The sequence below is a fragment of the Botryllus schlosseri genome, chromosome 16 (genome assembly GCF_051294905.1).
Source record: "Botryllus schlosseri isolate E-star chromosome 16, Bs_hap1, whole genome shotgun sequence".
NCBI lineage: Eukaryota > Metazoa > Chordata > Ascidiacea > Stolidobranchia > Styelidae > Botryllus > Botryllus schlosseri.
The window spans coordinates 10,041,235-10,055,431 of NC_137251.1; the positions used below are offsets into that span (position 1 = coordinate 10,041,235).

The 14,197-nt window shown below is 38.8% G+C and overlaps 2 protein-coding genes across 6 annotated transcripts in view; both read right to left on the reverse strand.

Annotated features, from left to right (window-relative positions):
* Positions 1–5,749, reverse strand: part of LOC145458636 (complement factor B-like) — a 58,568-nt gene extending 52,819 nt beyond the window's left edge. Inside the window, exon 1 of the mRNA XM_080337069.1 lies at positions 5,732–5,749. The gene's annotated coding sequence lies outside the window, so the exon portion shown is untranslated. The remainder of the gene's footprint in view (positions 1–5,731) is intronic.
* LOC145458641 (endoplasmic reticulum mannosyl-oligosaccharide 1,2-alpha-mannosidase-like) lies at positions 1,497–13,792 on the reverse strand. Of its 5 annotated transcripts, none has more exons than XM_080337077.1 (14): positions 13,496–13,791; positions 11,221–11,366; positions 10,130–10,265; positions 9,936–10,064; positions 9,816–9,861; positions 9,564–9,611; positions 7,440–7,637; positions 7,234–7,382; positions 6,969–7,160; positions 6,420–6,590; positions 5,851–5,994; positions 4,817–5,029; positions 3,180–3,311; positions 1,497–2,682 (listed from the first exon to the last, which is right to left on the reverse strand). In XM_080337077.1, the coding sequence occupies exons 1-14, from the start codon at positions 13,574–13,576 to the stop codon at positions 2,476–2,478; spliced, it is 1,992 nt and encodes a 663-aa protein (XP_080193203.1). In that variant the 5' UTR covers positions 13,577–13,791; the 3' UTR covers positions 1,497–2,475. The 5 variants fall into 5 exon arrangements, with proteins under 5 accessions (XP_080193203.1, XP_080193201.1, XP_080193204.1 ...); XM_080337075.1 differs by lacking the exon at positions 13,496–13,791 and adding an exon at positions 11,901–12,214; XM_080337078.1 differs by lacking the exons at positions 10,130–10,265; positions 13,496–13,791 and adding an exon at positions 11,901–12,218 and having other exon boundaries at positions 9,936–10,023.
* Positions 13,793–14,197: the final 405 nt, after the last annotated feature.

Genomic DNA, 14,197 nt, shown 5'->3' on the forward strand with positions numbered 1-14,197 from the left:
TAACACGTCATATGGTAGAGTCTGCTTATTTATTATGATTTCTAATTTCATAATTTCAAAACACCACAAGATTGAGTTTCTGTTTAGTATATTATCATTGATTTTGTCACTTCATAAGCACCACACTACTTCAATACAATGAAAGGATCTGTATATATATCATTGGAAAGGATATAAAGAGGGCCTTGGCCTCGCGCCTCGAACATGTAGATAAGAAGCATCAATAATAATTAAAACTAATCAATAATCGTCAGATTATATTTTCATCTGTTCAAGACACACAACTCGATGTAACGAACAAATATATTGGTAATGGGGATGCCTGGTAATGACCGACTAATTGGGGTCTCCTAAACTGGTATCCACCTCGATCTACTCCCCGATGTCACAATCATTTTCGATGAGGAGCCCAGGAACTTCCGGCGGCGTGACTCGAACCCGGAACACCTACGTTCACCACGCTATCTCCCCCACATTACACAGTATTTTGGCGACTGCACCAGCCTCTTCTTCTTGTGTTTACGTTCTTCTTCCTCCGCAGAGCGGTGAAGGAGATCTTTGGCCAACGGCATATCCGATCGCGTTGAAGGCAAACGAGAAGTTTCCAGCTGTAGCTAACACGCGAATGAAATGTAACAGAGGATAACGTAAAGGCCAAAATATATAATATCGCGTATATCCCGGTAACAATAAGACAATTTACAGTGTAAATTTACGCTGAATTTACTGTGACAAATGGACAGCACAGAAATCTAACAGGCATATGTGGGGCGAGTTGATATGTCATATTGTGGGCCGATAATCTGAAACGCTGACTAGTCAAACGACAATGTTCTATAAAATCTATGGTGATTGGTCAATGGACAACATCCTGGACTGGCGTAATGGTAAACCCACACTCCATAGCCATCGAGACCCCAGCTAGGTTCTCGGCAGTACCACTCGTTCTGAATCATCTGAGGTCAATCTGGACTCCTCACCCCATGTCGCTGTGTTCGCCTTTTTGCCGAGTAAGACCCGTTAAAGTCAAGGGCGTACCCAAGAGAGTTATAACCGCGAGGAAGCCGAAAAAGGATCGAATATTGTTGCATCGGGCATTAGGCTTAGGACGAAGTGGATTCAGTTTCAGTATCCCTTAACCTGTTGCATTACCGATAACATCACGTTACATCACATTGTGTCTTCGCTGAATAAAAATAATAGGCCCACTACAACAATTGGTAGATTGACAAGGCTCCACTATCAGTTTAATATTATTTTCATCATTTCAAAACACCACAAAACTGCTCATAGTTGTTCCCGTCCTTCGAATTCAACTAGGTTCGCTCAACGACAATCTGAATTCTGAAAAGGAGCATCACCATCTGTGTGGTTACTTCCGGTCGCTCACCACCTCCTGAACAGATCTACTTTGAATGATATCCACCAAATCGTAGCCACCGCTGCCCTGCAAGCATACCATTACGGCATATGCTATGAAAGGATAGTGAACATACCATGATACCAACTACAACTTTATTCAGCTTCACTAAATCCTTATAACCAAAGTACATGGACATTTAGAATCTGATTCGAAATCGTGCAAATTGTTATGCAGGAAAATGCTTCAACCATTGTAATAAACAAATCACAATAACATCCAGTCAAATTAGTTATCATTACAGTGGTAGAGCCATCAAGCTACAGTTGAGCTGGGAAATTTCAGACTACCAGGAACAGAAATGAACAATCTTTACACTGCCTATTTTAAAACTGCAAACAGGGCTTCGCTTTCACAGCACAGCCACAACAAATGTACATATTTTTAGCATCATTTTGACACAATGTGGAACCACATATTTGAAGAAAACACAATAAAAATGAGCATTAAATTCGTCAGAAGAAAGGTTCAATTTGTAAAGCTTTTTCGTCGGCTCCAATTTTGGGGAACGATTAGTGCACCCATTATCGATAAATCTTCTTCAATAACTCACCAAAATCATTTGGACGCAACATCTACTCCAGAATTTAGGGGTGAACCTACATAACATACACAGTGGTCGGATGGAATGATCAGCAAATCGGTTACCATTTCTAGTTTCTGTCACTGACGTTTTGTAACAGAAACGGCTGAAAAAGATAACTTCAGTAATATAACTGCCTGACAAAAATTCAGAATCCCACCACTGCATATATTTCATCAAAGACTATCAGAAGGAGACTTCGCCGGTGACTACTACGCATTGCGTTTCAATTCATATAAATAAGGACCAACATGAACTAATGCTTTGTGCTTCAACAACTGCATATGATGTAAATGTAAACAAGCACCTGGGTTGCTCTCAATGAGATATTACATTTGATATATCAAATCATATCTCGATATGCACGAAGATCTATCTCTCGAACACAAGTAAAAAATTTATAAATAAAAAAAGGCAAAGCCATCTTAGTTTAATTTGAAGCGATGAAGAAGAATCGACGCAAGATATATGTCTATATCCTGGAACTGCTGCGAATAGGTAACGGATGAGCTTCTGTGTTAAAAACCCATTTATCCAATGGTAATAATTTGTGATCGTCCGAAAATAATAAGTAGAGATATTTCAACGTTTCTCCAAGAAAGAACGACTCCATTTTGTCCATGGGTTTAGTGTTACGCAAGTCCATCACATTCTTTATAGACGTATATCCGCCTTCGACCTGCACAAAGTATATTATTATAAGGCTGAAAATCGCGCCTTTGTTGCCACATAAAATCATAATTCAAGGGGTTGCTAAAATTATCACTGGTTTTAATTGATACAATATCGCAACTGCTAATCAAAATGAGTTTGGGTTTGGAACAAACACATGGATTTTTCATCAGAAAATTAAGAGTTTGTTGATTTGTGACATTCTTATCTACGACATGATTTGGGTAGACTTCATTAAAATAGTGATGAGAGAGAAATTAGTAACCCACTATGGGATGACTTCTTTAGCCGGGAACTAATTGGCGGCAGGATGAAGTCACATATTTTTTTAATCAGCTGACTTCAAATGACTTGAGTCACATATACATTCATATCCATTGCGACAATATATATTCTCATAAGTAAAAGCACTATGAGAAATTAAGACGTTACAATGAAAATGACCGACATTACATGATTACAAGACTTCTTGGCTTCTTATTTTGACAGCTAGGTTAAACATACCTTGCAGTATTTCTCAAACGCTTGCGCCGCATTCCATCCCCAATCCCTGTACATGCTACTGTTTGTGAGTCTCCAGAAATAAAAGTACGACTCGATAGTTTCCGGGCGGAGAAGATTATGGCGGTCGAGTGGCTGAGAACAAAAGGACCTCGACGTTAGCGATAGTTGACAAAATGCATCACAGAGCATCAGGGTTGTGACCAATTCACAAGGCTCCGAGGCACAAGTCAATCTCACTTTTACAGTTTTGACTCGAGTCGAGTCATTTTTAATTCGCCACCGAGTCAAGTCCAAGTCATTGCGTTGACTGCTCAATTTCGAGTTAAAGTCTCGTTAAAACCACTTTTTATAACTTTGTCTGCTGATATCGAATGGTACGCATTCAAAATACCGTATACTAATTTTCCTCACTTTTAGCAGTTTCTGGTCACATTTTCAAGAACCAGAACCAATAGGCCAACAGTGTGGTTAATTTACTATTCTTCGAAATGACAATGAAATGTCGGACATGGCCGTCTATGACTCGAGTCCTGTGACTTGGTACGAGCCATGCGCAATGGCTCCGAGTCCAAGTTGAGTCAATATACAGATTGACTCGAGTCGAGTCAGTTCCGTATTTTGAGAAAATGACTCGAGTCAAGTCGAGACATCACAAAATCGCGACTCGACTCGGTACAGTCATTAAAACCCTGCAGAGCATATATAATATAACGGAGGTGGTCAGTAACGAAGTACTGCTGTTTTTTGAGTACCGGTACTCAAGTAGATTCTGCCTTCCTGCACTACATACTAAAGTGGTTATGTTTCTGACTACTTCCACTTAACAGCAAAACTAATTATTTCATACACCCCAAATTCCGTGAAGTGGATAGTAGTTATGGGACTGCATTAAAATTGTCATAACAACTGAGCAAACTAGCCCCTAAATGTCAATAACTGGATATATTTTCAATATCGCCACCTACGGTACCTACAGTGTCATTAGTCTTATCGTTCAATAATATATTCATGTAGAAATATTTTCGGCTGACACTCGTCAGAGTTAATCGTCAGCGACTTGTAGAGAAATAAAGAGAACATTGCATATCCACAATCGTATCACCAAATATCACATCACAGGTATGCAATTTCGAAATTTTAATTAGTACATTGTTAAACGATCTCTTCGCCTGGAATATTCAAAATTTCATACCGGTGACGTCATATTTAGTGATACGGTTGTTGATATATCATGTTCTTTCCAATTCTCCACTAGTCGCTGACGATTACCCCTGATCAGCTGTTTATTTTAATGTCAGTATTACATTCCATTGTATACCGTTTTGCAGTTTTGCAGCTTTTGTCATTTTGTGTTAGTCAAAAATATGGATTGGCGAAGTCTTTCCGAAGTAGCCACCTTCGATTAACTGCCAAACTCTTCGGGATCTCGACCAAATCTACTTGTTGAGACTAGTTACTTGAGAACAGTCCATGCCTTCATTTACTACTTCCACTTCAAGTAGTTATGCCAAGTAAATCGCTACTTCTACTTGTAATCAAGTATACGGTAATATTTCTACCCGAGTATGAACATTGTCACTTTGACCACCGGTGAATATAACACCGTGACCGCAGCAGTTACACTTGTTAGATCCTACCTTGACGATTACGTCCTCTTTGACGGCCTCGTTCAAGTTGAAATACGTGATTTCCGGACTGAGACCGGTAGGCGTGCTGGCGTACATCTCGTGGCAAGTTTTCGTGATGGCAGTGCCGAGATCCATGTGATGCTTGGACACTTCCGGCAATTTCTTTTCAAGTAGTCTTGATCCGAGCGCCAGCGATCCGCCGAGGAAACAGACGAGATGGTCCTAAAGGAGAACAGATAGCAAGATTTGCAAATGTGCGACAGAGAAACGGAACCAGTTCTAGATTGCAGCGGAAGGTACCGCAGGCCCAAGAACTCGAAGCCCACTTATGAAAACACATCACTACTCCATCCACATGGATTTTGGACGAATTTTACAATATTACTTCCGTTCAGTGCATACATGTCATGGTCAGTAAAAAAGTACTTCTACATTTTGACGTTCTTCATGTAGATTTAAGCTACTTGTACTACTTCCAGAGGCGGTTATGATTTTCGATTACTGTGACTTCCACTTGGACAGTATCCAGTTTTTTAGGCAGAACTAGGTCAAGAATATCTACTTTTTACATACTTGTAAATAGCTGCTTCTAATTCCTAGAGCAGACTACTTCACTACCGACGATGACTACTTTGACCACTTTTGGCTACGTGTAATAAATTTTATCAACAAAACTGTAACTAGCGGCATCTAAAATGGTAACATTATCAGATATGACATATCGGATTTGGCCTCTTTATGTTGGCCGTTCCCAGACCAACCTAACCTAGCCTATATGTTGTGATAATTACCAATCACAAAGTTGTAATTTAGATACATTACTGGAGTGTTTGGCACGGGAAATTGGTCTACAGAGTTTCCGGTAGTCTCACACCAAACGTGTTGTGTTTCTCAACAGGAAGAGTACTTTGAATCCCGAAGGATTTAATACAACCAAAAGAATTTTGATGCAGCTTGTAGGGAAAACTGTGCGACGATAGACACTAAGATTACTGACACCACTAAAACATTGAATGTACAGCTCAAAATACTAATAAAGTTACCATTTTGGCACTTGGATTGACACCGTTGAGTAACTCTCCGACGTAAGTAAAATGATTGGGTATCGATAATCCGATAAGGTGCTTTTCTATACCCCTGACCGCCTCCAAATAGTCATCAAGATAGACGGACTCTGTTCCACCAGTCTGTTAACAGCGATGAAACAATTGACAAGATGATACGAGGGTATCTGGTCTAAAAGGATAGTCCGGTTCGCAAATAGATTTTATCTGAATGTTTTGATCATAAAATGGTCAGGTAGCACATAGATAAAGATGAATTACATCTGATCATAATATTTTATTCGATTGCTTCATAATCAACCCTTTTGGGTGCTTCAGTTTTGTTAAACCTGACAACCAAAGTTTTTAATTGATACCACTGAAGTTCAAGATATTACAAGTCAGAATCCATGCATTCCACATTAAAAAAAAGGTTGCAGGTTCCAGTATAGCGGCCATTGAATGTAAACATTTACCAATAAATGAAGCAACAGTGAAGTGATGTGACAACCACAATAAATCTGATTTAGAAACAAGACTTGTTTGCAATTGAGTTTGCTTTGATATACCTGGACCCATAACTTGATCAAATATTCATAGTAACTGTCGGCTCGGGCGCCAACAGTTAACGTGGCACTCGGTCTGAAGTTTCCTGTTCTTGCATTGATCCACATGGGTATGAGTCCATCTTTTTTACCCGCCAAATCATGCACATGCTTCGACACTCTATCAACAGCATCCTGTTAAAATACGACAAGTTGGTAGAATTCCAACTGGCATGGATAACACCTGGTTTTAGTGTGACGTTATTGGATTGCAGATATATTCCCAAATAGTACTTTTGCCCAGACCTATCTCGATAACTTTAGACAGGACTTCTGTGAAAGCTAGATTAGGTTTTCATAGAAACGGGATTAGATTGGAAATGAGACCCTCTGGACACAAAAGTCAAGTGTTTTGCTGGACTAATCGCTGCACAATTCTCCGCAAACGGAACGATCAACAATGAACTGTGTAAATGGGAAATTGGTGTGACAAATTGGGTAAAGTCGATTACTAAGGTTTGGCAAATGAGCGCATTATAATCAACTACAAGAATACCAGAGGATTATGCAAACCTTGTATTTGGAATCACCAGTTATGAACGACAGGTCTCTGAACTCCAGTTGAATAGTAGTCACTTCAGATACAGAGCTATCAGGACCCCACTTTGGTGCATGGGCATTTCCGGTTCTCAAATTGACATCCGAATATGGAACAGGCGATGGGGATTTTGTCAAAGCTGGCAACAATCGGTCACCGATGTCCACCTGGTCAAAAATATATTGGCATCTAAGGTATGCCGCTTGCACTCGTATGATAGCCAATATTGACTTTACTTACAGCCTTGTCCAAATACAGTTTATCATTTGTCAAGTGATACATGCTCAGCATGGAACCAAGCACACGGATAGTACACTCGAAAAGATTGACATCGATATCCTTGTCAAATGTCAGTTTGTTAGCAACAAACTCCCTCGCTTCTTGATATTCTTAAAACCAACACAACCTTTCTATATGAGTATATGTTGTTAAACTAGAAAAGATACCTTCTTTCAAGTCCATGATGTATAACGTGTCTAGTGCATCTAGTATTGTGAGTCCCAAGCCAAACCAGTTATCAAACTTGTGCGTTATTGGATGTAGATGGTCGTGGCCCCATGCATATTTTTTGTACCCAGACCATGCATGCCTCATCATTCCTCTCACAAACTCCTGTCTTTCAGACATACTTGCTTGCACCGGCGCTGGTTGATGAGTGGACGTTAAACATTTGCTTTCACCATCAGAGAGATGAATAATGAGCAACAAGCGACTATTGTAACTAACAGCGTTTTGTTAACTAATAACTTTTTAATCAGGTAACAGTGGTTGTGTTACACTATTATAAATGAGTGCTGCGTCACATCAGCCAACTAATCCACTGTGACTTCTGCGTACTGTCTTGAGATTTTGTTAAAAAATACTTTGGAATGTACGGAACATAGAGGTGGTCATGATCAGCAATCAATTACTTGACAGTTACTTAATTACTCAATAACTTGCACTTGCTTAGTTGACAGGTTAGGTTCTTGGACTACCTGCACTTTTACCTCAGCTTGTTAGCTGGCATTACTTCTTTTACACTCTTGTAGACGAAATTGTCACTACAATCACGCTAAATAGTCCAAGACACTGTAACTGGATATCTTTTCGAAAATGGCACCATATGTTGTGTGATTAGTCATTTGAGTTAGTTGCAAAGATATACTTTACAATTTGGAAATGGACCGCTGAAAGTCTGCAATGCGCCATCAACCTGCCATGCACTATCAAACCTAGTTTTTGAAACTACTTACTGGAACACATTTTTACACCTTTCTATTTCCACTGGAAGTATTGTTGACAGGGTTGAAAAATTGCTACTTCTACTAGTAATTGAGTGGAAATTTACGGCATTATAGCTAAGTCTACTTGAGCACCAACACTGACTACCTTGACCACTTCTTGCAGAGTTCAATAGAATTGCAATGGTCATTTTTGTGCGCACTTATTCCTGCCTTTCTCTTAGGTAGGAACAAGTGTCCCGCACAAGCTAAAATTTTCAATAGAACAGCCGCGAACTAGTGTTAAAAATCATCTACAAAAACATCCACGGTAAAGAATGAATATTGGCTATTAGCAGGGTTGCAATGACTCGAGTCTGGATTTTTTGGTGACTCTAGTCAATTTTTCTGATGCATATAATTACTCTACTCGAGTCAATTTTTGTATTGACTCGACTTGTACTCGAGTCATTGTGCACGACTAAAGACTAGGACAGCCGAGACAAACTTCGAAGAATAGTAAAGTTACCACATTATTGGTATTTCGTCTATCAGTCTTGATACTAGGAAATAGAGCCAGGAGCTGCCAAGACTGAGGAAAATTACTATATTATAAATGCGAGCCATTCTATATCACTCGAGCAGAGTTGAAAGATGTGGGTTGAACCGGATTGAACTGAAAACTGAACAAAATGACTTGGACTTGAGTCAAAACACTACGACTCGGCACTCTACTAGCTGACTTGGACTCGGACCAGACTCGAATCTATAAAAGTGAGATTGACTTGTGACTCGGAACCTTGTGACTTGGTTACAACCCTGTCTATTAGTCAATCTCACTTTTATTGTTTTGACTCAAGTCAAGTCAGAGTCCAAGTCAGCGACCAGATGGTCGAGTCCAAGTCATTGCGTTTACTGCTCAGTTTCCAGACAAAGTCTCAGTAAACCCACTTCTTAAACTGTATTTGGTGATATCGAATGGTTCGCATAAATTCATCATATACAAATTTTCCTCACTTTTAGCAGTTTCTGGCTGCATTTTCAAGTATCAGTACCAATAGATGAAACCCAGACCGTGTGTGTGATCGTTTACTTTACTATTCTGCGAAATTACAATGAAATGTCGGTCTTGGTCGTCCGAGTCATATGACTTGGTTCGAGTCATGCGCTTTCTGTGTTTTGAGAAAACGACTCAAGTCTAGTCAAGTCATCAGAAAATCGCGACTCGAGTCATCACAACCCTGACAAAAACGTAATCTGTTACTGAAATTATGGATCCACAAGCTCTGCACATAGTTTGATACAAAACACTCCAGAAGGGCACTGCATATAGAACCGACAACCTGAGAGATTCGAGTCAAAGCAGACCTGCTTCTTCACTGACCACCCTTCCATGTACCGCATCCACAAGCAAATCTTAGAAATACTCGGATAAGCAGTTGTAACAAGATTCACAATCAGATTTTGTATTAGCAAGGGAAATGCATAGTCAAACGTTTTGCATTTATTAAAACTTGTAAAACTCGAATGCCACTCCGAAGCAGAAGACGTAAACATGAAGTCGAGAGGCTGTTTGGAATCACAGTATTCAATACTTCAAATTCAATATTCGTCAATTACCATTTGCTCGAATATTGTGGTCCACATTCTTCTCTTTGGAGCCCACCTACAAGCAAAGTTGGAAAAAAAAGCTATCCGTTAGACATTTCCTGTTCAAACTCTGTTAGCGCCCTTTCAAACCTTGTTGTTCTGAGGAGGATCGGGAGCTATATCAAGATCTACAGCAACCATAACATTCTCATCGCTAGGCCCTTTATGTTGATCACCCCTGAAAGGAGGCCCATGCTTTAAAACAGGCGGTTTTTTACGCTGAAAAATACAAAATCACATCTCCACATCTCAAAAAACGCAGGCAAAAGAACGATTCTGCTTACGATATCCAATCGTATTTTATTTTCCAAGTCTTTGATAGCCTGTTTTTGCTCATCACCAAGTTGAGGCAATCTGTTTTCATTCCCGGCAATTTGTTGATCGGGTATTTCTTTCGTGTTAGTCCATTTTTTCTTGTCCCTAGCAACAGGTTGTCTTACGTCAGCATTTGAGCAATGCAGCCAGTTAACAATCGTGTTCTTTGATGAACCAAGCGCATGCGACTAGAGCATTACGAACGGCTATCAATTTCAATCTTGCAGACAAGGATGCTTGCATGCCAATAAGAATTACAGTTGATGACCTGGCAGGGATGGATTGATCAACGATCAACAATGGACAATAAGTTCGAATGGTCCGATGCAAACAGATCAGTAATTAATGCATATTTTATACTACCTCTCCTACAACTTCTGGAAATTTAGGGCACAAGGTAGGTGCAATTTAACGGAAGATTATTATCTATCTTTTCATGAATAAAACCTTAATTTTGTCAATTTAGGTAGATTACATGTATCTTGTGTAACATCAATTCAAGGCATTACAGTCTGTAGGCTACCAGCCACAAAATTGTCAATGATGCAATGTCCAAATCCACAAATGAAATAATGACCAATCAAGAACATTATGTCCGAGTCTACCAGGATGGAACTAACACGTTTCCAATCACATCATTGTTATGGAAGTCAATCCTAATAGTAGCATTAAAGCTATATTCCTATTATAGAAGTCCACAGAAGTGTCATTTCATTGAAAGAGACAGACCTCCCTACAAACAGACAATTTGCAGAAAAGAATTTTGTTCATAGCCATTTTGCTCAATAATTACTACTACATTGATTATCAAAACAGATGGATGACAGTTTCAAAGCAGAACACAAATTAGCTAACATTTCATGAATTAAGTTGGGTACCACTAGTCGCGATGACACACTGATTATGGGGGCATTATACCAAAACAAAATGATGAGCAAAAATCAGACATAAAGACACCACGCAAGGTGATTCCGGAACAAATTTGTACATAAGCGTAGATGATTGAGATGTGGAGTCATGCAATTTTGATATCAAAATAAAAAATGCAAACCCAGCCTACTTCTTTTTGCGAACAAAATCTAGGCCTTCCGCTTCCTCCTTCTCTAATTTTGAAATCTGACTCGAGTACACAAAAATTGAAATCACAGTCAGGCAAAGCACTAGTACGATGAGGTTCTTTTGGCACCGTGTTGCCCTCTTCCAAGTCTGTAATAGAACTACCATTATAAAAGCATGGCAGTTATTAATCCACAGAAGTAAGCCTATATAGTACAAAAATGCATGTACAGCAGCATGATAATTGTTAATAATAATTAATTTATAAACCAAACACCCACAGGACTCAATTATTAAAAAAACGTAGGACAGGCAAAATTATTGTCAGTACTATAATCATATTGAAATGAACCCGAATATTTTCGGCCGACATTCGTCAGGGGTAATCGTCAGCACTTAGTAGAGAATTGGAAAGAACAATGTATATCAACAATTCTATCAGCAAATATGACATCACCGGCATAAAACTTTGAGCAATCGGGGCGAACAGATCGCTTACGCTTAGTAAGCCTATACGGTAGGCCGCTATTTTTAAATCTCAGCGATTGATACTATCTGAAACCTGGCTCTTGAAATTGAGATGTGGCACTTGAAAATTTATGGCCAAGTGTGGTAGGCCTAATCACTAATCATAGAACTAGGAGAATGCAAATTTAACAAAAGACCCTACAAGATTTTACTTACAATGTAAATCATCCAATCCATACGAGGTACTGCGATATTGTGTACACAATACGTAAGAAAATATACAAACAAAATAATGATGGCGGGAGAAAGAAGTAACATTGAATCCATAATGTTTTTGTTTTGAAAAAAAAACTGAAATTGAAATGGCTTCTTGGAGGTACAGAACTTCAATATACAATTGAATAGTATATTCATATTGAAATGAACCCGAATATTTTCGGCTGACACTCGTCAGCGGTAATCGTCAGCAACTAGTAGAGAATTCTGTGAGAAACTGTGTTACGATTGTTGATATACGCTGTTCTTTTGAATTCTCTACTAGTTGCTGACGATTACCCCTGACGAGTGTCAGCCGAAAATATTCGGGTTCATTCATTATAATGAATATACTATTCAATTGAAATTGAAATAAGAACATGAGCAGGCAATAGCAACTTGCTCAACGATGGCATGGTGGAAAATACATTAAAGGGAAATAGTTCTGGTATGACAGAAAATCAAGTCTCGTTTCACCAGGAAATGTCAGGAATATATTAATAGTTTTTATTACCAATGCCATAATCAAGTTAACCATTTGTTGAGTGAGCAGGTGTGCCAATGAACCAGTCTCATTATCTGACTGATATGGAATTTATTATTCAGGATGCTAAAGTGGATTTATTACCCTCATCCCACAATGATTGAAGGTAGTCGTCTATTACTTCCACCCTCAATATGTTTAGTTTTTGCAGAATTCAAGAACATAATATTTTTAACAGCCCAGATGATCATGTAACAATTTTACAAATGTTCAGAAATAAATTATTTATTAGCCTATATATATTCGATCTCATTTGTTCATAATGTTAATGTCTCATTATATTTTCTTTGTATTTCATAATACTTCATATTTCATCCTATACATCTTATGTTTTTGTTTTCTGTAATCCTGTTATTTGTAAATCTCTCTCTCCCTCTGGCTCTATTCAGTATGCGAATTTTAGCTCACAGATTATTGTTGAAGCTTGAAGGACATTCGAACACTTAAGCTACTGTCTACGCTTACTAACACATGAACAATGTTGAAACAAGTCCACACTGAGTCAGGAAATGTTAGGCCCACTCTTAAATAATTGCTTGCATTGGGAGTAGATATAGATTAGGTGATTATTACCCCACAGTCATGTTCTTGTGGTGTGATTGTATACATGCAAGATTGCCAGGACAGGATGTGATTTCACTCATGACACATCAGTGTGTGATTGTGATTGAGCAGTTCCTTTCCACTTTTGAATAGTCTGAGTTAAAATTGTAGTTGAAACATATTATACATTGAAGAAGTTTAGCTCATTAAAATGAATAGCCTACTTAACCAGATAAGATAGTTATTGTTAAATTTACATTTGACTATGTATGATCAAAACAAGAAGTACGTACTTTCGAGAAAACGCACGATTGCATTAAAAGGGAGCAGGTAACAGTATACTAAAATGAGTGACATTGTGACAATACATTTCCTTGAACTGAAGCACTACATATAATAAATGCATTTGTTTGTGTTGGTTATTACGTTTTGAAAATAGATAAATGTATATCAGCAACTAGCAACTCACCCTCGATAACGAGAAGGACTTTGATTTACTAGTAGCGGAATCGGGAAGAGGAATGGCTGTATGGTCTCTTGTGGAATACATCCTGGATCCTGAAATTTCGAGACGCCTAAACGCGGCTAGGCAACTTCGACGTGTTCAGATACACGACAAATCGAAACCGCTACGTCTTGATGACCAATACCAACTCCTTGTAAATTTACCGAGACAGCATCTTAACCATAAAGTAGATCTAATGAAAGACGCAAAATCTCGACCTTTGCACCGTTTGTATAATTACAATACCACCGAACCGAAATAAGCAAACAAAATCGAGGGCAGTCTACAGTGTACTATACCGTTATGTGCCTACGTGGCTACCTAAAGTAAGAAACCCGATACAATACATTATAAATAGAGGTTCTGTTAGTTTCATACACCAAATATCCAGTAACTACCCTCAAGTCACAATTCATTACACATTTCAAGTCACACGACTATAACGGATGTGTCGAGTTGTCACTTGCGCCCGAAGAATAATGACAACTGATGTGCACCTGATAAATCGCTTCTCAAAAGATTTGGTGTTCTAAACTTAGAAGATATGAGGAAGCTAGAAATTGCCAAGTTTATGTATCAGTTCCCTTGCAGTTAATGTCCCTCAAATTTCAACGACTACTTCACCTCAGAGACAAAAGCGCACAAGTACAGCACACGCGCGTCAAC

Coding starts and splice junctions, on each gene's coding strand:
- LOC145458641 (XM_080337075.1), bottom strand. CDS start 12,098: ATGAATATACTATTCAATTGTATATTGAAGTTCTGTACCTCCAAGAAG. Junction 7,638..9,563: donor GGTGGTCAGTGAAGAAGCAG/GTCTGCTTTGAC, acceptor CTCATCAACCAG/CGCCGGTGCAAGCAAGTATG. Junction 3,312..4,816: donor AAGAGGACGTAATCGTCAAG/GTAGGATCTAAC, acceptor TTTTGTTCTCAG/CCACTCGACCGCCATAATCT.